The sequence below is a fragment of the Mastigoproctus giganteus genome, chromosome 14, assembly GCF_048544385.1.
Source record: "Mastigoproctus giganteus isolate SK-2022 chromosome 14, ASM4854438v1, whole genome shotgun sequence".
NCBI lineage: Eukaryota > Metazoa > Arthropoda > Arachnida > Uropygi > Thelyphonidae > Mastigoproctus > Mastigoproctus giganteus.
The window spans coordinates 94,323,292-94,348,095 of record NC_143588.1 but is presented as its reverse complement, the minus strand read 5'-3'; the positions used below and the strand labels follow the sequence as shown (position 1 = coordinate 94,348,095).

General features: G+C 37.9%; 1 protein-coding gene across 1 annotated transcript in view; it reads left to right on the top strand.

Annotated features, from left to right (window-relative positions):
• Positions 1 to 24,804, top strand: part of LOC150075392 (uncharacterized) — a 64,722-nt gene that overhangs the window by 4,784 nt on the left and 35,134 nt on the right. The window contains exon 3 of the mRNA XM_090388472.1: positions 9,068 to 9,169. Coding sequence (XP_090244598.1) covers positions 9,068 to 9,169 — 102 coding nt within the window. The remainder of the gene's footprint in view (positions 1 to 9,067; positions 9,170 to 24,804) is intronic.

Genomic DNA, 24,804 nt, shown 5'->3' with positions numbered 1-24,804 from the left:
AATTAAGTCCCTGAAGGCTTCCCATTTAGAATTTACTGTTGGTAACATCATCAGTTGATCCCACTGTACAGAATTTAAAAACTGTCTGAGACCTCTGTAGTCACCTTTACGAAAGCAAAAGCCCTTCCCTTTATCCTTGATGGTAGTTACATCTTTAAATAATTCCCACATCAATACATTGTGATCACTGTCGCCCAGTGGTTCCTTTATCTGCAGATTCTTAATGATAATCAGATCAAGATTGTTCCCTCTGGTTGCCTCTCAAACATGTTGCTGTAGAAAACAGTCATCCAATAAATCCACAAAAGCCTTGCTAGTGTGTGAGTGACCAACCCACAAGTTCCAGTCAATATCTGGAAAGTTAAAATCTCCCATTATAAGACATTCTGATTTACTGGCCCACTCTATTTCTCTGCACAATTGCTCATTATACTCATCAGATTCATTAGGCCTATAACACATACTCTCATTTTTCCTTTATTTCACACCAAACAGACTCAACACTGCATCGTCCACCAACATCAATTGGATGCACTTCCTTAGATTTTACGTGTTTCTTAACTAACAGCATAACCCTTCCTATACATATTGTACTCCCCAAATTCCAACTCTGCACTGCCTATATCTTGTGACACCACATCTGTGATATCCCAACAATATCTGCCTTTGATGTCTTGACTAACACTTCAAGCTCATCAAATTTATTAACTGTACTCCTAGCATTGGTGTACATGCAAGTATACATGCACCTGTTCCTGCTCCTAGCCACCCTAACACAACCCATGTATTTACTTGCTCCACTATGACTCCCAACAGTCCTGGAAATCTCCATTACCTTGCTTTTCAGTCTGCTGCCCATTCTAATAGAAGCAGTGCAAGAATCACTTTTGCCTCTGCCTGTGGCCACTGTTAACCTTTTAGTCTGTGTATCCCCCACGCTAGCAGTTTTCTGACCCACCCAACACTGCCTTGATAGCATCAGCAAATATTCCTGCACCCTTTCTATTTAAGTGTGTCCCATCCCTGTAAAAGCAGTCTCTCCTGTCAACAAGCACAGACTAGGCTTAAAAAAATTCTACCCCTTGAGCCTTGCACAATCTCTCCAGGGCCGAATTGATTGACAAGGCTCTCATCATATACTCCCTCCTATTGTGTCTAGGCAGAATTGCAGACACTTTCACATTCAACCCTAACTTGGGACTTTTTTTCAACATTGACCTGTACTTGTTGAGTAAATCTGCAGATCTCTTACTCTTAGTGTCACTAGTTCCAACATGTACAACAATATTGCCTTTTGTGCCCTGAAAAGATGATATCTACTCTACAACATCATCAACTTTTGCCCCTGACAGACATACCCTGGTCCTGTTCCACCTATCCTTCTTACAAAGTATATTCCCCATCTCCCTGACAATAGAGTCACCAACAATAACTAGTTCCTTTGGGACCAGCGCATTCTGCCTTGGAGATTGCCTCTGTATTGCCTGATGGACAGGAGTGAGCTCTGTCGTTGAGCTGGGCAGCTGAGAGCTTTATGGACCCCTCATATTAATTTCTTCGAGGGCATTTACCCTACACCTCAAGCTCTCATAGACGCCCATCAGAATGCTGAGTTGGCGCCTAATTTCTTGACACTCCAGACACCTAGCACACACACACACACAAAGGCATCCTCCTTGGCTAGATTATGTCCTGTTTTAGAAAGGTCAGCAAACATTTCGCACATTTTTTGAGACTGTGATGCGTTGGAAAATTGCACCCTTCGTTTCTCCCCCGAGCCACAGCACTCTCGCTAGTCTGTGATCTAGCGAAAGTTGTAATATGTTTGAATGGTATGTGTTTCAAAGGCGGATATGGGGGTGATCACAATGAATCCAAGAAGTGGGTGTCCATCAACATCTCAAAATTATTATTATTAGTAGTGGTATATGAAGAAAGCAAGCTTATCAAGTTATTCCTGTGAAATGAGGGCTCTGGCATTGAGTTGAGCAGCTGAGAGCTTGATGAGCTCTAATTTTAATTTCTTCAAGGATATTCACTCTACTCTTCAAGCTCTCATAAATACCCATCAGAACACTGAGTTGCCACTTAATTTCTTCACACGCTCTGCACACTGAACACACACAAAAACATCCCTCATGGCTCCAGCATGGCCTTTTCCATATAGGTCCACAAACGTTGCACAAATAATAAGTTTTGTTAGGCAGTGATTTGTAGGAGAACTGCCCCTTCTGCTGCTCTAGTCTGGACTTAATTTCCATTTAAATTCAGTTTAACCTGAGAATAATACACTAAACTAATAGATACCTAAATGCAATAATGCATATTATGCTGTAAAATTTACGTTATATGTATTATGCTATACTGTTACATTCATGGAATTTTAAATTAGTTATAGTCTTACTAGAATAAAGTTTCTTAGGTAAAACAAAAAAATATACACCAACCTGCGTGATTAGAACCTGTGATCTACTTGTTTACCACAATTAAAAACCTACAATTCCACTAACCCCCTTCCCTACACACACGCACTATATTACTATATTCACACCAAATCATCGATACAGAAGCTCTATGAATATTTATGTTGTATGTTATGTACTGTGTGATAAAGTTAAGTTATTAAAGCAATTTTGTATTGCTATAAATTACAGTTGATAGGCCTCTTGCAATACTGATTACACTGCTAAGAGACTACAGAAACCTCCAAGTATCCCCTATATCAGTACTATAACAATGTGGCAGCAAGGGTCAACTACACCAAATTAATCAGAGAATTGCAAATAATTACTATACTAATTTTAAATCAAAAGTTATAAAAAAAAAAAACAATTTTTGAGCAATAAATAAAGTTTCATTTAGTGGCTCCTGAAAAAAATTGCTCATTCAGATAGCCTTGTTAGTAGACTCCATGAGGATACAGTTTCAAAAGTTCAAAAAATTGTTGAGAGATCATTGGTTGACCCTTAGGATGATGGTGGATGAGTTAGATATGAATAAGATGAGTCATCAAATTCTGCATGAAGATTTAGGCAAAAGGAAGGTCTATACAAAATTTGCCACTCAGCGTTGTGGATAAGCAGAAGCAGCAAAGAGTGTCATCATGCAAAAATTCATCCAGACTTGTCAAGACAATACTGATTTCCTTGACTGTGTTGTCACTGGAGATGTGTGTTGGATGTTTCAGTACGACCCAGAGACAAAGCATCAGAGCATACAGTGAACTTCAAGGCCCAAAACATTTTGTTTAAAGTCCAGGATCAAGACGACAAATGGTGTGTGATTCAAAAGGAATTTGTACCTGAGTGGGAGAGAGTCAATGCTACTTTCTATGTACAGGTGCTTCAAAGACTATTGAAGTGCATTCTCTGAGTGGGCCACAATATGGAGAGAAAGGCAGCTGGTCCTTGTTGCATCCCAATGAACCTGACCATTCTGCACTTGTTGTGAAATCATGGCATTGTACAGATCCACCATCCACCCTACTCTCCCAATCTAGTACCAGTGGAGTTGTTCCTCTTTCCCAAGGTGAAAATTGCTCTTAAAGGAAAGAGATTTCAGGATGTTGAGGAGATAAAGGAAAACGTAACTGCCAAATGAACATCATATGTTTGGGGATACCTTTACTCTCTTTTCAGAAACTTTTAGAATGGTGTAATAAGTGCATCCAATTAGATGGTGATTACTTTGAATAAAAATAAAATCATTTTTGAGCTCCTCCACTCTGGGCACCTCTGTAGCCAGGTGGGCAGGAGCAGCAGTGCGTAGCATGCGCTTCTTGATTAGACCGGGGTTCGAGCCCGTGCCCACCAAATACGAAGGATGCAGAAAGGTCAGGGAATAACCACCGCATATCCCCCTGGAGCAATATGGCCTTAGTTGCTAATGCTTCTAAAAACCAAATAACAAACAACAACAACCACCTCCACTCTGTCTTCTTTTTATTGCACTTAGTCTGTGAACTTTATTGCTACACCTCGTATCTGATATTAAAATAGAGCCATAGGATTGTTTACTTGTATGGTAAACAATCCTATGGCTTTTTTGAGAAATGTTGAGTCAAGGTTTTATTTATAACAAAAGTGTGCTGTCTAGATTTAGTTCCCAAGAGCATTTCCAAGGTTTCAAAACCAGCATGCCAAGCAAGGTAGACCCTTCTAATTAACTAGTGTAGGCATGTTGCTGTTGAATATCTTGCCATACTATAATGAACATTATTCAACTGTGCAAGAATTTTATATGATATGGGGTTTAGCAATAATTTTTTCAGAACTTCAAACAGCAAACACATAGAACTCAGATGAAAATCCAAAATACGAAATACATTAAAAACCGTAGACATAGGAATAACTCAATAAATTTTCCAATCCTTGGGCACAAAACCAGCCACTAAAACCTCATTATACAACTCAACCACAAAATCAAAGATAAAGAAAGAAACAAATTTGAAACAAAAGACACCTATGCACCATATCAGGCATCTTCTTAATGATACAATTTAAATCATCTCTCATGTACAAGACCATGGATAAAGAATCTAAAGATAAATCATCCAAATTCTGTTAATTGATCTGGAAAATATAAACTTTCGGAAATATGAAACATGCAATATCCATTTTCTGGAATCCAGTGAACCATTCAGACCTGAAACATTATTTGAAAAGATTTACCAATCAAATTTGAACTGTGATGCAACAAAATTTTCATTTGCTGCCTTCTTAGCAAAGGTGAACTTTCAATGCACCCCTGAAAATAACCTAAAGTAACCATTGCTTCTACCTATAAAGGCAGTGAAAATCATTTGACTAATGTGGCTTAGAGCATGGATAAATTCTGCATGATTTGGACATGGAGAGCTAAGCAATAAAGGAAAGCTAATGAGTTAAGCAAAATGCTGCTTCATTAATAGGAAAGTTAACAGACCATACTAGAGAAAAATTCTACTAGGAACATAGCACCTAAATGCTTGCATATTTAGGTGCAAACACATTTTTTTCAATGACCCTATTTGACATGGTCTCTAAGTGACCCATCCACAAACCTCTAATAATAAAACCAAGAGGGAAAATGGTTTGGATTAAATTGAAAAGGATTAACAATACTAGGATTCCCAATAATGCAGTTAGAAAAAACTCTGTTGAATCTCCTACTTTTAAAACCTTGTGCACTTTACTGCATGCTACAAACAGCCAGTCTTAAGTTGGAGCTTTCAACAGTACAAAGTATTAGCATTAGCATTAGTAGAGGCATTTGATGGAAGAAAGCAAGCTTATGCAGCATCAGCCAAAAAAAGAAAAAAAAAAAAAAAAAAAAAACCACTTCCACTTCACCCCTCTGTTCGTTCAAAATACCTGTCCAGCTGAGCCTTAAACTTATTTAGGCTATCAACTTCCACGACAAGGGATGGAAGTCTGTTCCACCAACCAACCACCCGTTGGCTAAAGGCAAATTTCTGCACATCTATCCTACATCTGTCTTTCCTCAATTTGAATTTATGCCCTCTCAGGTGATTATTCTGAGCAAGAGGAAGAATCCCATCAGCATTGAGCATGCTCAAACCATTCAAGGCTTTATACACCTCTATCAGATCACCTCGCTGGTGCCTAGTCTCCAGACACTGTAATTTGCAAAACTTAAGCCTTTCTTCGTAAGGCCACCCCTTTATTCCATTCACTAATCTTGTTGCCCTTCTCTGTACTCGTTCCAGCAGGTCTACATCCTTCTTGAAATGAGGCCTCCAGACCAGTATACAGTACTCTAGGTGTGGCCTGACCATTGCCTTATACAAGGGAATAATCACCTCCTTATCCCTGCTACAAAAATTCCTATATATCATTGACAATACACCATGAGCTACTCTTGCAGCCCATCTGCACTGCTCAGAGAACTTCATATCTGCCTGCACAACCACCTCCAGGTCCCTTTCATTCTCTACCACCGTCAGTGTAGTACCACAAAGTTGATACGTTGCTCTGGGGTTGCTGTTTCCCATGTGTAGTACTTTACATTTGTCAATGTTAAACTTCATTTGCCACCTCTCAGCCCATCTGCTCAACCTTTCCAGATCCTGTTGCAGCAGCATAGTGTCAGTAGTGTCCTTGACAACCCTGCCTACCTTTGTATCATCTGCAAACTTTGACATTAAGCTTGATATACCATCATCAATATCATTTATGAATACAGAAAACAATAATGGACCCAACACTGAGCCCTGAGGGACTTCACTAATAACATTAGTCCACGACGAGCAGTGTCCATTGATTACCACTCTCTGTCTTCTCCCCCTCAGCCACCCCTTTATCCACAGCAGCAATTTGCCTCCAGTGTCACACTGCTCCAATTTGTGCAGCAGTCTTCCATGTGCAACAGTATCAAAAGCCTTTCTAAGATCCAAGTATATAATATCAAAGTTATTCCCTGCATCCAGTTCCTTTGTGACTGCATCATAGTATCCAATCAGATTGGTCAGGCAAGACTTCCCCTTAACAAAACCATGCTGTGTCCGAGCTATAACTGAAGTCTTGTCTAAATGATCCTGCAGTGCTTCTTTAACTAGTGCCTCCATTAATTTTCCTGGAACAGAAGTTAAACTCACAGGTCTATAATTACTTGTGTCAGCCTTTGATCCTCCTTTGTGAATTGGGGTCACATTTGCACATCTCCAATCTGTGGGTATCTCCCCTGAGTCCAAGGAAGCTCTCATAATTATGGCTAAGGGTTTGCTTACTTCCTCTGCCGCCTCCTTTAATATAACTGGATAGATCTCATCCACCCCGGGTGCCTTTCTTGTGTTTATCTTCAACAATTTCTCCTCCACTTTACTCTCAGTTATTACAAGATTCTCTAGCTTACTGCTAGAGTTGAATACACCTCTGGCTTTCCCCTCACTAAATAACTCCTCATGTGTGAATGTCCATGCAAAATATTCATTTAGTTTGTTAGCTACCTGAGCTGGATCATCAACAGTTGACCCATCGATATCAAGTGGTCCAATCTGATTCATCCCCTTCCTTCTAGAGTTTACATAAGTAAAGAACTCTTTGCTGTTTTTCTTTGCATCCCTTGCCAAAGATTTCTCGTAATCTGCCTTCGCCTGCCTAACCTCCTTTGTAACTTGGTTACAGATCAACTTGTATCTATCATAGGGTTCTGTGTCATATGTTAATTTGTATGTATCCCATGCAGGTTTCTTCTCTGCCATATGCCTCATCAGTTCATCTGACTTGTGCACTTTACTGCATGCTACAAACAGCCAGTCTTAAGTTGGAGCTTTCAACAGTACAAAGTAACTTAGATGGACCAATCTTCATAGTTTATAGAAAACTACTTTCTTTTTCTTCCTTAAAAAAAATTATTCACAAACTTATTCTTCATTTTCACCAAGCAAAGTGAAATGCCAGACAGTATTTCTGTTGCAAGTTAATAACAGACAAAACTTTTTTTTTAGCCCATATTTACTGATTAAAAACCTTCACACTCAATATAAGCTAAGACATACAATAGACTTTTCAGTGGGGATCTACAAAAAGACTAAATATCTTGATTGTGATATAGTAAAACACATATTACAGAAACACTGTTTTAACGTGCAACTTCCTAACAGTTTTCTCTTTAAATTATATTTAAATTTTATATTTGAAACATGCAGAAGTTATTCGTAGTCATTGTTTTTTGAAAAAAATATGCAAAATTGGAATGAAGCAACGTATTATCTTCTAAAAATGTTGAAATTTAGATCATCAAAAAATGATTGCCATTGTGAAATTAATGAACTTTGTTTTAGAAATATGAATAAATAAACTTTGTTTTTGCCTAATTGCTTTAAAATACCAAGGTTCAAGTATAATACTTACTTTATAAAAGGTTTTGCATTAATGTCTGGCTTTACACCTATGTATAGGTCTCCTGTTGTACAACATTAACTCCTTCCCAGAACATTTTTTTCCTGAAAATGTGCCATAACGGATCGACTTTTTTTATTTTACAGATTAAAAGTATGCATCATGCGAATACTCATTGTATAATTTTGTTTTTTAGTAGAAAATACATTTGGGCTATCTCATGTATGCCAAAAAGTTTGCAAATTATACAGATTTTTTTAATAAATTAGCACTTGAGCTAAAAGAAAGGAACAGAAAAACACTCTTCACTACTCATTATAGAAATAACTTAAAAAAATCAAATGGAACACACAAGCAGTAACCTCCCACCACAAGTAAAAAAAAAAAAAAAAAAAAGTAAAGTGCAGCCATTATCAACCCACTGCAGGATGGAAGCCTCCTCAACAATTCATGCTGAGGGGAATGGACCATAATCTGCCACGCTGGTCCAGTGCGGGTTGGCAGATCGACCGTATTCAGCAGTCAGGGGCTTAAACCCCGGTCTACTCAAAGAGCGTGTGCTACTGCACTCCCGCTCCTGCCCACTCGGCTACGGAATCGTGAACTAACTACATTCTGACACATGGCTGCCGCAAGTGGATAGGCGAGGTAAGCATTGCTTATGGGCTGCAGTTCAAGAAGGCGCCGAAATATTTTTCAATATAGTTTTCTAATTGGTTAACACTTATCAGTATTCAGCATTTAAGACGGCAAATTTTATTTTGCTTATTGGCTACACATAGGAATGCATGCTACTGCTACTGTTTACTTACATTTACTTATTGCTGTACAATAAGTAAATGTAAGTAAAATGAAAGCCAGTCGTCTGCTGCCAGACGCAAGAAAATCCCAAGAAATCTTGGGATTTATCTGGCTGATTTTGCATCAGCCAGATAAATGCCTGAGAAAATACGTTTCAATCCTAAATTTGGAGGTATTATTGTATCTATCCCAAGATATTTTGTGTAGTTCCAAATAACTTTTAAAACTAAAAATGAGATATCTCAGGATAATCCATGAAGGGGTTAAAGAGTACTTATTTATTTTTTTATTATTAATATTGTTCATGAAACTCTTTGAATCTCTTTGCTGTATTAAAACTGTTATTATTAATTAACTAATTTATTAAAGTTATTAAAAAAATTTCAGACATAATTAATCTGAATTTTGAATGTGATACTTTATAGCTCTGGCAGTTCTTCTGTTATGGAAGAGATAAATATGACCCAAGAATCAGTGGCAACATCAGATGTCCCAGAGGATATTGCAATTAGCAGATCAAAAACAAGGTGAGTTGGTTTAATATGAATTGAGGTATAATTAAGTTTCCACCTACACTTTATAAATAAAACTACAAATAAATACACCTACATTATTCTGATATGCAGATGTGGGTAGTTTTAAATGGAGTAGTCTGCCTATTGTTTATACATGGATACCAAGTGTATGTGAGTAACATTTTTGATTCAGTGGCATAACAATGCCATATTAATGATTCACTGCAATAGAGAGTGGTTAGCAGGATGGAACTAGATCAGTCATGGCCAGATGTAGCATAGGTTTTAAATTTCCTTTCAAATATGATATCCTGATTGCAGAGACAGGTTTTGGGAAACAGGAGAAATAATCCAAAAGCTGTGCAAAGTTAACCATAGGTAAGCTTTGTACAGCTCTTTGGAATGTATAGGGAAAATGAAGACATTGCAACGCTCATTTCAGTTAGTTGCTTCTTCGGGCATATCTCTTGCCAAACTATATCCTACAAGTTGTAGTTGAGAAAAGTCTGTATGCGGGACAACAAATGACTTTTGTCCCTTTTCATCTCATTATAGAGAACAACCCTATCAATTGGTATCATGAATTTTTGAATATTCACGGATGAGTTCAGAACTGGTGGTGGTGGTAGTAGTAGTAGTAGTAGAATCTAACTGGTGGAAGATATTTATATTGCCTTATACAATGGGATAAGCCGACCGGGCTAGCCGAGTGGGTAAAGTACCTGCCCGGCAACCCAAAGGTCGCGGGTTCGATTCCCGCCTCGGGCTTGGATCAAAGTACTGCAAAAACCTTGGGAGGTGCAATATGGCCACAGAAGCTGATGCGCCAACAACTACCAAATCAAAAAAAAAAAAAAAAAACAATGGGATAATCACCTCCTTATTCCTGCAAGAAAAAAATTCCTGTATATCAATGACAACACCCCATGAGCTGTCCTGGCAGCCTGTCTGCACTGCTCAGAATACTCCATATCTGATGGCACAGTTACCCCTAGGTCTTTTGCATTTTCCATTACCCTGAGTGTAGTACAGAACAGTTGGTATGTTACTCTGGGTTACTGCTACCCATGGCATTTGTAAATGTTAAACTTAAATTACCATTTTTCAACCCATCTGCCTAATTTTTATAGATCTTGTTGCAGTAGCAAACCCTCATTATTATCATTAACCACCCTGCCAACCTTTTTATAATCTGCAAACTTAGCTTGCTAAACCCTTCATCAATATCATTAATAAATACAGAAAACAACAATGGGTCAAGCACTGAACCCTAGGAGACTCTACTAATAATAAACCCATGCTACTAATAATATTAGTCCACGAAGAGTAGTGTCCAATTAATAACAACCCTGTGTCTTCTCTGACTCAACCATTCCTTTATCTGTAGCTGTAACTTGCCCTTAATGCCATACTGCTCCATATTGTGCAGCAGTCTTTTATGTGCAACAGTATCAAAATGTTTCTTGAAATCCAGTATGTGATATCAAAATTATTTTTTACATCTAGTTTGTGATTGCATCATAATATCCAGTCAAATTGTTCAGACAAGACTTCCCCTTAACAACTCCATGCTGTGTTTGAACTATAACTGTGGTCTTGTCTAGATGATCCTGCAGTGCTTCTTTAATCAGTTACTCCATTATTTTCCTGGGAACAGAAGTTAAACTAACTTATCTGTAATTACTTGTGTCACCCTTTGATTCCCCCCTTTGTGAGTTGGGGATGCATTTGCACATCTCCAGTCCGTGGGGACCTCCCCTGAGTCCAAGGATGCTCTCATAATCATAGCTAAGGGTTTGCTTACCTCCTTTGTTACCTCTCTTATTATAACTGGAAAGATCCCATCCACCCCAGGTTCCTTTCTTATGTTTAACTTCAATAATTTCTCTTCTTCTTTCCTTGTGATTATTACAAAATCATTTAGCTCCCTGTTAGAGTTTGATAAACTTTTGGCATCCACTTCCCTAAAGAATTCCTCGTATATGAATGTAGATGCAAAATACTCATTCTGCCATGCCAGCAACATGGGCAGGATCATTAACAATCGAACCATTGATATCAAGTGGACCAACTTGCTTCATCCCCTTCCTTCTAGTGTTTACATAAATAGAGAAGTTATTGCTGTTTTTCTTTCAATCCTCTGCCAAAGATTTCTCATAATCTGCGTTAGCTTGCCTAACCTGCTTTGTGACTTCATTACAGACTAGTTTATATTTCCCATAGAAATTCTGCTGTAGTGTGTATGATCTGATAATTTATATGCATCCCTTGCATTTTTCTTCTCTGCCTTGAGTTTCAATAGTTCATCTGACATCCATTTCTTAGTTGGTATGAAAAACTTAGTAGCTGCTTTGATTATTTCCTTTCCTTAAATGTTTCCCATTTAGAATTTGCCGATGATATCATCATCAGTTGGTAGAGAATTTAAAAACTGTCTGAGACCACTGTGGTTGCATTCATGAAAGCAAAAACACCTTCCCTTTCCCCTTGATGGTAGTTACATCTTTAAGTAAATCCATCATCAATTGGCTGATCACTACTGATATTCAGACCATGGTTATAACTGAAGATTATATGCACTACACCATATACCATCCTTTACCAAGCAGTTTTTGAATAACAATGTCCATAATATCAGATGGATTTTCAAATAGTTCAAGGAAATAACTCCAGCATTGCAAGAATCACTTTCACCTCTGCCTGTGTCTAAAATTCTGCTGTAGAAAACAGTCATCCAGTAAATCCACAAAAGGCTTGCTAGTGTGTGAGCAACGAACCCACAAATTCCAGTTAAAATCTCCCATTATAAGACATTCTGTATGCATTCTGTAAACAGAGGAAGCCAATGATTTATTGGCTTCCTCTGTTTCTTTCTCTGTACAGTTTGTTGTACTCGTCAATCATTATCTTTTTTTTTTTTTTAATTCATATATTTCATCCTAACTTTTTTATAACTTGAATACACAACATTGTTATTAAACATCCATATTCAACTTTATATTATCAATAACATCCATATGAATAACAACTTTTAACCTTTAAACCTAACTGTCTTGGCAGGATTTGTCAAGATAGATGGCAAGACAGGGTTTGGCAAACTGACTCAACATTGCACTGGCTACCCATGTCAACTGGATACACTGCAAAAAAAATTTGCGCTTCTTAACTAAAACCATAACCCCACCCTCCTATCATGTCTGTCCTTTCTGTACACATTGTACTCTCCATAATCAAATTCTGCTTCCCTTATTTACTATGCTCCTAGCATTGGTGTAAACAGGGCCGGTTCTGGTAGGTGTGCAGTGCGTGCGTGCATGCATGCATGCAGATGACCAAATCCCTAGGGCGGCTGATAGTGCACTTTAAAGAATAAAATTAAAATGTAATTTAATATTATTTTAATATAGTGGACAGCGATGAAATAGCGAATGTGGCATTGTTAATAAATAATATTGTATTCTCTAAATTATGTTTAATTTTCATTCACAATTTAGAAGTCATACCAACATTCACAATGGGAACATAAACATGACCGTAAACATATTTGATAACCATGGAAACACAACAACATGCTCTTCTTTCATACTTCAAATGTATGAAAGCTATATCATCTGTATGATATAGCTGTGCAGTTTATGGTTATAAATAATGGTGAAACATACATGTTAGGTGTTTTGCATCAGAAAACTTAGAAGTGCAAGCACAGGCGATGGTGGGTTCATCCGTTGAACCAGAGGAGGATTCAACAATGGGACTTCCATAACCTCTACAATTGTGTCTTGTTTTAAACCATGTAAACAAAAGCATAAAAGCTTGGAGTCTGAAAACTTTCATGTTAACATCTTATGATTAAATTTAAGGTTACACTTGTGTAATTCATTGTGAATGGTTTCATTAAATAACATAGGTACAAGGTTTTATGCTAATGTTATGTTTAATTTTCATTGTGAATGGGCGTTTATTCCCGTATCGTTAATATTAAAGCGATACTTACATCATTGTTTTAATTGTTGATGGAACCGAAAGGAAATTTTAAATAGAGAGAAATGTGCACAGACATTATTAATTTAAATATTCACCCAATTCTCTTGTCGACCGTTTTCAACATTTTCACAACAAAAAAATTCATTACTACCGAGTGAGCATTGATACGGGCAGCCAAATATCATTACTACTGATCCGCATTGACGGGGTGGCCAAATATCGTTACTACTGATCCGCATTGACAGGGGCAGCCAGATATCTCTAGCACGCAGGCGGCTAACAGCCCAAAACCGGCCCTGGGTGTACATGTAAGTATACATGCACCTGTTCTTACTCTTAGTTACCTTAATACAGGCCATGTATTTACTTGTTCCATGATGACTCACAGCAGATCTTGAAATCCCCAACACCTTGTTTTCCAGGCTGCTGCACATTCCAATAAAAGCATTGCAAGAATCACTTTCACCTCTGCCTATGTCTATTGTTAATCTATTAGTCTGTGTATCCCCCCCCCAGAAGCTAGAAGATTTTCAAAACACCTAATGCTAACTTGATAGCATCAGCAAATATTCTTGCACTCTTTCTATTTAAGTGCATCCCATCCCTGTAGAAGCAATCTCTCCTGTTAACAAGCACAGACCACACTGAGAAAAATTCTAACCTGTGGGTCTTGCACAATTTCTTCAGGGCCAAATTGATTAACAAGGCTTTCATCCTTTCATCATATGCTCCCTCTAATTGCAGACACTTTCAAATTTAACCCTAACTTGTGACTTTTTCTGGTCCATCCTGTTTTAAGTCTACTTTTAACCCCTCACTAAAAAGTGTCCCCCCCCCTGAAGAAAACTAATAATTTCCATAATTTCTACTCAATTTACAAAATTGAAACTCTCAATATACATAAACAGAAGTATATTCTTTGATTTCCTACCTTTAGCGCTCAGCAAAAACTATTAATTCACTCTAAAACAGCAAAAATGTACGATCACATTTCAATTTATTAAATTTTGATGTTGGCAAAACAAGATCCAAGCTTTGAAAATAAAACGCGTTACAGCATTAGTTCAAAAATTTGCGTGTCAGCTCGGCACCTCTAGCTAAAACGAATCAACACATGCGGAGAGATAATTGACTGGTCAAGCTTACGTCATTAGCGTTACCAAGGTGATCCAAGGAGAAAATAAAACTAAACAACTTTTGTGGAAAACAAACAGTTGAGCATCATTACTTGCAAACACTATTTTGCATGGCTCTCTCACAACAGTTTGCTTTACTGCTTTTCATTACTGTTGTACGAAAGAATTGCAATCAATTGGTTTTGAAAAACAAAATCTTCTTTTTTTTCCCCTTCAGTATGTATTGTATCTACTAACAAAAAATCAAGGAAATTCATCTAGTGGATGCCATACTGGAACTGGAATAAAAAATAAAAAAAAAAACTGTCGTAAAACTGACCACTACAATGCGCATTTCATAAAAAAAAAAGTTCACTTTATTGTAATTGTTTTTAGAGGGCTGATTTTGAACAGCAGTTTCAGGTATGTATATTTGATCTTCTTACGAAATTTCAAGAAAATATTTCTATTCATAGTTGTGTTATAAACTTCGAAAACTAATGTCCAAAGAACTTCGCATGCATCTCACCTGGTGTGCAAATGAAAAAAAAAATTGTGAAAATAATCCGTTACTCGTAGTGATGGATTGGGAAATTGTAATTGTTATTGAATACTTCAATATTTCCTTGATATGCATTTGATACCATCAAAAAATTTCAAGAGAAAAATTGAATTTTCATTATCACACAATGCCCAAAAAATTCACCATAAAATGTAATGTGTTTCAATGCTTGAATTGCATTCTGACTTTATTACAGCTGCAACTGTAATAAAGTCAGCTCTCTTGCACTGACAGAGTAGCTGTTCACCGAATGAAGAAAAACAGGGTTCATTTTCCTGAAATTTCCAATTCCTTTCTTTCACTTGGGGTGGGGGACTCCTTAGGGGGAGGGAGTCCACCCTTTCTATTCTGACCCTAGGGAAAGAGAAAGAGAAATAAAAATACCTTTTTTGGTGGGGAGAAGGCCAAGAGATTGTCAAAGGTCCAGAGTGCTAACTTTCATTTATTTTATTTATTATTATTATTTTTTTTTTTTTTCTTGTGTTGTTTTAGCAATCCATCCTGGATTGGGGCTTCCCTGGGCCGGGATAGTCCTTCTCCTCTTTTCTCCTTCCCTCTCTTCATCTTATACAAGTTTTTCTTTCCTCCCTGGGAAACTCGTTCCCCAGTGAGGAGGGCATGCAGATAGTAGGGGAGGCCTTGCCCTCCTGCTAGGGACGAGGACCTGGAGGCAGTCGTCCAGGTAGCCAAAATGCCCAAACACAACATCACAATACAGAACACACACATAAGCTTAGTTTTTCTTTCCTGTCACTTTCTCCCGTGCTGGATGGAAAACTTTTTTCCCTCTCTCTCTTGCCTTCCTTTTCATCTGTCTTCATCCAACATGGGATATTCCTATGCGGAATGGTTTTTTTTTTTTTCACCACACACACTGGTCTTATCTTGACAGAGTCTGTAAAAACTGAACAGAGCAACGAAGCAAAGATGAACTTTTGTTCTAGGAGCCGCCCATAAAAAAAACACAAAATAAATAAATAAATAAATAAATAAAAAGAATAATAATAATAAAAAAAACCAGCATTGCAGCTCTAAGTCAGCTTCATCCTAGGATGCCGAAACTGCAATTGTTTTAGAGAACAATTTTGCATTATAGCTCTGTTACAATATTTTGCTTTGTTTCTTTACATTATTGCTGTAGCCAACGATATCGGTGTTCACGACGTTTCATCACAGATGCTGAAGTTCTAATTAGTCAGTTCATCCTAGGATGCGGAAGTACTAATAAGTCGGTTTTGGTCTGGTGCAAATTTGAGAAAAAATCCACAATAATCCCTCTGGAAATATTAGTGAGTGAATTGCATTATACATTTCAAACATTGCTGCATAGCTTGTCCTTGAATGCAAATGACTTCCTTTGAGTGACCGCCCTTGTACAAATGTTTTATTGTGGACACTTCCTTCCAGTCAGGAAAATCATCAGTAGTTGTCCTTTATTATACCTATAAAGTAATTGGTTATGTTGGGGGAAACCATTTTTGCTCCTAATTGACTTTAACAAGTTCCACACCATCTCAAACTGGAATAAAATCAGCAAAATGAATGGCAGATACCAGATTAATCCACCTCCAATCCTAAACTGGAATGGACAAATCACCGCACAGCCTTCAGAAATAGCCAATGCACTGGGCGAAACCTTTGTCAAAACATCAGCAACCACATCATATACTCCTAGTTTTCAAATATACAAGGCAAGAATAGAAAAACACAAACTGAATTTTTCCACAAGAAATGATGAACAGTACAACCTTCCGTTAACTTTTCATGAATTAAAAACAGCTCTGTCGCAAACAAAGCAAAGCACTGTAGGACCAGACCAAATTCACTACATGATGATAAAGGAACTTGACCACCAATCCCAAATGGCATTACTTGAGCTGTTCAACAAAATCTTTCTAGAAAACCAGTTTCCAGATAGTTGACATCATGCAATAATTCTGGCTTTCCCAAAACCGGGAAAGGATCTTTCTAATCCATGCAACTACTGTCCAATTGCTTTAACAAGTTGCCTAGGCAAAGTTATGGAAAAAATCATCAACGCTTGTTTAATGTGGTATTTGAACAGTAATAATCTTCTCAGCCCAGCACAGCATGGTTTCAGGAAAAATCGCTCAACACTAGACCTACTTATAAAATTAGAAAACAGTATACGGAATGCCTTCATCCGAAAGGAACATCACGTCATGGTCTGCTTTGATATAGAAAAAGCTTACGATATGGCATGCCGTTATGGAATCCTTCAAAACCTATACCTCCTTGGTTTACGTGGACATCTTCCTAAATATATCCAGAATTCCTTGCAACACAGGACATTCCAAGTTAGGCTGCAGACAATCCTTTCAAAGGTTTTCATCCAAGAAGAAGGTGTGCCTCAGGGGTCTGTGCTTAGCACTACCCTTTTTGCTATTAAAATAAATACAATAACCGAGCACATTTCAAGAATTGTTGACGCAGCTTTATACATTGACGATTTCAGCATTTCCTATCACTCTCAGAATATACGAAGTATAGAACGACAGCTACAAGGAACAATAAACAAAATAAGCAAATGGGCTCAAACAAATGGCTTCTGGATTTCCACACAAAAAACTGCGTGTATACACTTCTGTAGAAAACGAAACCTACACCCTGATCCTGAATTGAAACTTGACGGACATATTATGCCAGTAGTACCAAGCATAAGATTCTTAGGACTTCTTTTGGATAAGAAACTAACATTCCTTGATCACATTAAACAACTCAGGCTTTCTTGCTTAAAGAAATTAAACATTCTCAAAGTTCTTTCCGCAACAACTTGGGAAGCAGATCGATATACACTTCTCAAACTTTATCGATCTATAGTTCGTGCCAAACTAGATTATGGAGCAGCTGTTTACGACTCGGCGAAACCAAGTGCTTTGAGATGGTTAGACCCCATACACCACAGTGCACTCTGTATAGCACTCGGAGCTTTTCGAACTTCACCTACACAAAGCCTTTATGCAGAAGCCCATGAACCTTCATTAGAGCTTAGATGTTTCATAACTTGTTATTGCACTATGCTGTCAAGATAAAATCTATCAGTGATCATCCAAATAGAGATTTTCTGTTTTCGTATAACTAGGAAAACATATACCAGCCCATCCACGGATGAATCGACCTGCCAACATCCGTCTGAAAGATTTACTACTAAGCCGAGAGCTTGATTATGACAACATAGCTACTGCAATTGCACAGACCATTCCACCATGGTGCATAGTTCAACCCATATATGATATGTATTTTCAAACCTGGGGGAAAAACACTCTATCCAGAAAAAACTACCAGCAGTTATATGCAGCATACAAAGAACAATATCCACATCACACTTTCATATATACAGACGGGTCTAAATCAGAGACTTGTGTAGGAGATGCAATTCATTTTGAGGATCGTACCTTCATCCAACAACTCCCAAAAGAATGCAGTATTTTTACTGCCGAATTACAAGCCATTTCAATGGCTATAAACCAAATCAAACATAAAGAGATAGCAAACAGCATTATTTTCACAGACTCGCTTAGCTCTGTTACTGCCTTGCAGAACGCAAATATCAAAGGACACCCAATCCTACAACATATCCAATTTTCAGTATCAAAGCTATTACAAAGAAATCACAATATCAGATTCTGCTGGATCCCAGGCCACACAGGAATAATTGGAAACGAAAGAGTAGACAAAGCAGCAAAGGAAGCTTCCACATCTGATTATGCCTTTCACACAATGCCATATACAGATTACAAGTCCTTGATCCACCAAAGCAGTATAAAACAATGGGAACAACACTGGCTAGATCAGACTAACAACAAACTTCGTCTAATAAAAGAAACACTTCAACCGTGGCCTACTAGCTTCTGATCGAATAGACAGGAAGAGGTGATCCTCGCTCGATTGTGAATCGGCATACACATATGACTTAATCTTACCTACTCAGAGGTGAAGACCCCCCCCTCAATGCCAATACTGTCAAGTTCCGCTGACTATACATCACTTCATGGTGAACTGTCCAAAATTTCATAGAGAACGTCAAAGAGCCTTTCAATCAATAATGAATAAACAAAACAACCTAATGCTTAAAACAATTTTAGATGACCGGCCAAATATTACCGAAGTTTTCTCCTTCCTTAAGTTAACTGGATACTTTCAAAACATATAAAATTAATAGTACACCTTTTATAGAGAAGTCTTGGTTCTGCCATAAACCACAAGGAAAGTGAAAAAATGCTGATATAGAAACTCTCCTACCTAGGCTAGGCGCATTATAGCCTAAGCTGCTCTTGCACCAATAGCTTTCAAATAACAACAACATCCTAATTGATGTAGCACTTTCGAATTTCGCAAAGTGGATTATTTGAACACAACATACATTAGAAGGTCGGTAAAAGAGTTGATAATTGGTGGGCAGCATTCCAACAAACAAATTTTCTGTTTATACTCCGGGATGACCACACGGTCAGAGATCCCGAAATATCAAGAATACAAGAAACCGCACTGCATTTAGCAGTCACTGACTCATCTGCCAAAAACCACAGTAAAACAATAAAAGTGATGGGGAGAAAATCTATTTTTCAGCAGGGTTTATCTTTTTATTGCAGCTCAGAACAGCATTATGACCGTGGATAATGAAGTTATTCGGCTTCTGAACTAAAACAGAATTTCTCCCTTTGCGATGACATCAAAGCATAACAAGCAAATATCTTCTAACAATACTTTTTGAGCAGCTGTTAGTTGTAATCTGTTAGCTTTGTATTGTTAGAAATATTGCAGTTTCGTGAATTTTTTTTTTTTCCTTTCCTTTGATGCACCAGTTTTCGAAGTTTATAACGCGGCTATAAATAAAAATATTTTCTTGAAATTTCGTTAGAATATCAAATATTGTTTACTAAAAACAATTACAATATAAAGCAAACTTTTTTTTTTTTTATCAAATGCGCATTGCAGTGTTATCAGTTTTACACCAGTTTTTCCCGTTTCCAACAGATGAATTTCCTTGATTTTTCTGTTCGTAGGAGCAATACACGTGGAAGAAAGGAAATACAATCTGTTCGCCCTTCCATAAACGGTTGTTGCTACTGTTTCGCTTTGTCGACAAACAGTAGCTCACCGGTGTCTTTTTTTATTTTCTTAGCATCCCGAAGTAGCCGCGTGGAAACATAAGAACTTCGTTTGGCCTTCTCTCGATGTAGCTGTATCTAGGAAGTGTGACGTAACCAACGACTTCTTTTTCACACCTCGCTCCATGAAAACAATTTCGCTCTGTAAACAGAAACTCCCTCTCCAAAACAAACAAACAAATCAAGTATCGTGTTTCATAAGCCATAGGTTAATTAGGGTGGGTTTAGAAAAAATAACAGAAAAAGGCATAAAAAATGCACACTTGATGTCACATTTTTGTCATTTGTGTGAAATTCAATAGAAGGTTTTGAAAATTGAAGTGGGAAAATTCAATTCAGGAAAACAGTTCTGGCTCCAACTATAGCGAGTTTCAGCTCTGTAATTAGAGTAAAAATTATAGAATTAACTTGCTGAACCCAGTTGGGGTTGGAACGTGCCCCAGCGGACAGGAATACGGTTAACCTGTATTCCCGTCCGTAAATACAGGCCATGTATTTAATTGTGCCATGATAACTCACAGCAGGTCTTGAAATCCCTAACACCTTGTTTTCCAGGCTGCTGCACATTCCAATAAAAGCATTGCAAGAATCACTTTCACCTCTGCTTATGTCTATTGTTAATCTACTAGTCTGTGTATCCCCCCCCCCCCCAGAAACTAGAAGATTTTCAACACACCTAATGCTAACTTGATAGCATCAGCAAATATTCTTCCACTCTTTCTATTTAAGTGTATCCCATCCCTGTAGAAGCAATCTCTCCTGTTAACAAGCACAGACCACACTGAGAAAAATTCTACCCTGTGGGTCTTGCACAATTTCTTCAGGGCCCAATTGATTGACAAGGCTTTCATCCTTTCATCATATGCTCCCTCTAATTGCAGACACTTTCAAATTTAACCATAACTTGTGACTTTTTCTCAACATTGCCTGTACTTGTCAAATAAGTCTGCAGGAATCTTAATATCATTAGTGCCAATGTGTACAACAGTATCACCTTTTGTGTCCTTAAAAGATGATATTTTCTCTACAGTATCATCAACCTTTGTCCCTGGCAGACATAAAAAAAAAAAAAAAAAAAGTAAAGTGCAGCCATTATCAACCCACTGCAGGGTGGAAGCCTCCTCAACAATTCATGCTGAGGGAATACCCTGGTGCTATTCCAGTTATCCTTTTTGCAGTATATTTCCCCTTTCCCCAACAGCAGTCAACAGCAATAACTACCTCATGTGGGACCAGTGCATTCTGCCTTGGGGGTTGCTGCTCTGTTGACTATGTGCAAATGTAAGCTCTGGCATTAAGGTTGTCATCTGAGAGCTTGATGGGCCCCAATTTAATTCCTTTGAGGACATCCATCCTGTTCTTCAAGCTCTCATAAATGCCCATAAAAAAACTAAGTTCCCACCAAATATCCTCACACTCTTTACACCAAATACACACACACACACACACGCACACGCCCTCTCGGCTTTATATCATGTTCTATCCGGATAGTTTTCGAACATCAAACAAGTAACACATTTCATGAGGCTATGTTTCGTAGGAAAGTTGCGCCACATTTCTCCCCCAAGCCACGGCACTTGCACTGATTCGAGCCTTTTGTTTTGCTTCTCTATTCTGAGGCTTGATTTCTGTTTAAATTCAGTATAATTGAGAATACCATACTATACTAATATACTTAAATACAATAATAACACTACTCTATTCATCAGTTAGGCAGCAATAATGTGTATTACACTGTCAAGTTTACATTATACATATTATAACATATTATTATTATTATACATATTATTATAACTATGTAATGTTATAACTTAATTATAGATAATAAAATTATCTAATTAATGCCAACCTCTGTGATTCATACTTTCGAGATACCTATTTACAATAAAACACTAAAATTCCCGTACCACGCACTGCAATATAAGATGTGAGATATAATATTTGCACCAAGTCATCAATACAAAGGTTTTATGGATATTAGCATTAGTTGAAGCATATGATGCAAGAAAGCAAACTTATACAGCATCAGCCAAAAAAAAAAGAAGACACTTCCCATTTCGCCCATCTTGTCACTCCAAATGTTTGTCTAGTTCAGCTGTAAATTTATTTAAGCTATCAACTTCCACAACAACTGATGCAAATCTGTTCCAGCAATCACTGGCTAAAGGCAAACTTTTGCACATCTATCCTCAATTTCAAGGCCTTATACACCTCAATCAGATCACCTCGTAGATGCCTAGTCCCCAGATGCTGCAACTTGTAGAACGACACCTTCAGGGATTTAAGGTGCCGTTATTTTGATTTTTTCCATTTTCCATTACCTAGAAAGCTTTATTTTTAATATATTCAAAGCAGAAATAATGAGGCTAAATAAGAAAGAAGAGATTAAGAATGCAATTTTATTAACTGCAAATAAAAACCATAAACATGCTGACAATACAATGTTACATTCTGCCATTAATACACTCCTTATTTTGCCCTGTTCTATTTTCTATATTATATCAAGTTTAGTCTGTATGGTAACAAAGTGGTATCATCACCATCCTCTTCAAACCAGGTGGAAAAGATCTGGGTTTGAATCCTGTCGATGACACAAGGAACTTTTATGGGCTTTTTTTCACTCTGTGGCTGAGTTAGTCGGTCTCAGGCATAGATAGCAAGGTTTACCCCGCAGAAACTAGTTTCCTGGTGACCCTAATGTAATATTAGTATTAGTAATGGCTGCATGGTGCAAGAAAGCCTATGGCTTATGCTGCACCAGCCAGAAAAAAAAAAAAAAAAAAAAAAAACTAATAATTAATAAAAGAAAAGGAAATTAAACCTATCATCCTATGCGTTTCCCTCACCCGAAGGTACGATCCAGATGACCTTTGAATTTCCCCAAACTGTCAGCCTCTACCACCCATGTAGGCAACTTATTCCAGTAATTTATAACTCGCTGGCTAAAATAAAACTTCCTGCAGTCCAACTAAACATCTCCCCCCCCATAACTTGAATTCATGTCCCCTAGTTCTAGCATCAATTATATCCTTGAAAATTTCACCCTTTCAGAGGTATCAGAAAGGGTGAAAATTTCACCCTTTCTGATACCTCTCAGAGCCTTAAACACCTCAATCAAATCTCCTCTAAGGTGTCTAGTTTCCAAACTCTGCAACCCACACATTTGAAGTCTTTCTTCATAAGGACGCCCTTTTGCCGATCTCACGAGGCGAGTTACTCATCTTTGCACCCTTTCAAGAAGTTCGATGTCTTTCTTTAGGTGCGGTCTCCATACTTGAACACAGTATTCCATGTGTGGTCTAACAAAAGCCTTTTATAATGGGATTATCACATTCCTATCTCTACTTGCAAAAGTTCGATAGATCACCATGGGCCTTCCTTGCAACCTGTTTACAGTGCTCAGAGAATTTCATGTCTGACTGTATCATAACACCCAACTCCCTTTCCTCCAGTACTGGGTTTAGTTGAACTGCACCAAGTGAATAAGTTATTTTGGGATTACTGTTTCCCAAGTGTAATACCTTACACTTTTTTTGGATTAAAGCATAGCTGCCATTTTTTTGGCAGTTCCTGAAGTCTATCTAGGTCTCTCTGAAGAAGCTCAGCTTGACAGTGATCATTAACTACTCTACCAATTTTAACATCATCTGCAAATTTAGACATCACGCCCTCTATCCCTTCATCAATGTCATTTATGAAAATTAAAAACAACAGTGGTCCTAATACTGATCCTTGGGGGAACCCCACTTCTTACATCAACCCAATCTCAGGAATAGCCATTTATCACAACCCTCTGCCTCCTGCCCTGAAGCCATCCTGCTATCCATCTAAGGATTTTCCCAGTGATTCCAACCTGTTCCAGCTTATAAAGCAACTGCTCATGTGGGACTGAGTCAAAAGCTTTGCTGAAATTTAAATAAACAGTGTCGAAATTATTCCCTAAATCCAGCTCATGAGTACCCTTTCGAAATAGCGAACCAATGATTTGTTAAACAAGATTTCCCTTTACAAAACCATGCTGAGATCATTGCCTCTGTGAATTTCCCTACCACTGAAGTCAGACTTAACAGGTCGATAACTTCCCACTTCACTCTTAGAACCACCCTTATGTATGGGAGATACATTAGCACTTTTCCAATCCAATGGAATCTCCCAGAGTCTAGTGATGCTCGCATAATAAGCTTCAATGGTTCAATGCACTCACTTGCCGCCTCCCTTAAGATTATAGGGTATATTCCATCAACTCCAGGAACCTTACTGGCCTGTAGGCTCGAAAGGTTTACATTAAATAATCTTGCGAAATTTCAATATCATTAAAAAAGTAAAGTGCAGCCATTATCAACCCACTGCAGGATGGAAGCCTCCTCAACAATTCATGCTGAGGGAAATGGACCATAATCTGCCACGCTGGTCCAGTGCGGGTTGGCAGATCAACCGTATTCAGCAGTCAGGGGCTTGAACCCCGGTCTACTCAAAGAGCATATGCTACTGCACTCCCGCTCCCCCAATATCATTAATTACATATTTTTCAACTTCGCTCCCACAATTTCCCATTGCCATGAAAGGTTTTTCATTTGTAAATATCAATGCAAAATAACTGAGTTCATGTGCAATGGCAGCTGGTGTATTTAATACTATCCCCTTTCCCTTACGTAACGGTCCGATCTGGGTTGTCCTGCTCTTCTTAGCATTTTATGTGAATATTTCCTTATCTACCTGCTCTGTTTGCTAGCGATTTCTCATAAACTGCCTTTGCCTGTCGAACCTTTTCTGTGGCTCTATTACAGATCATCTTGTAGCTGTTATAGGCTTCAGTACTTTTTATTGCTCTGTAACTTTTCCATGCCACCTTTT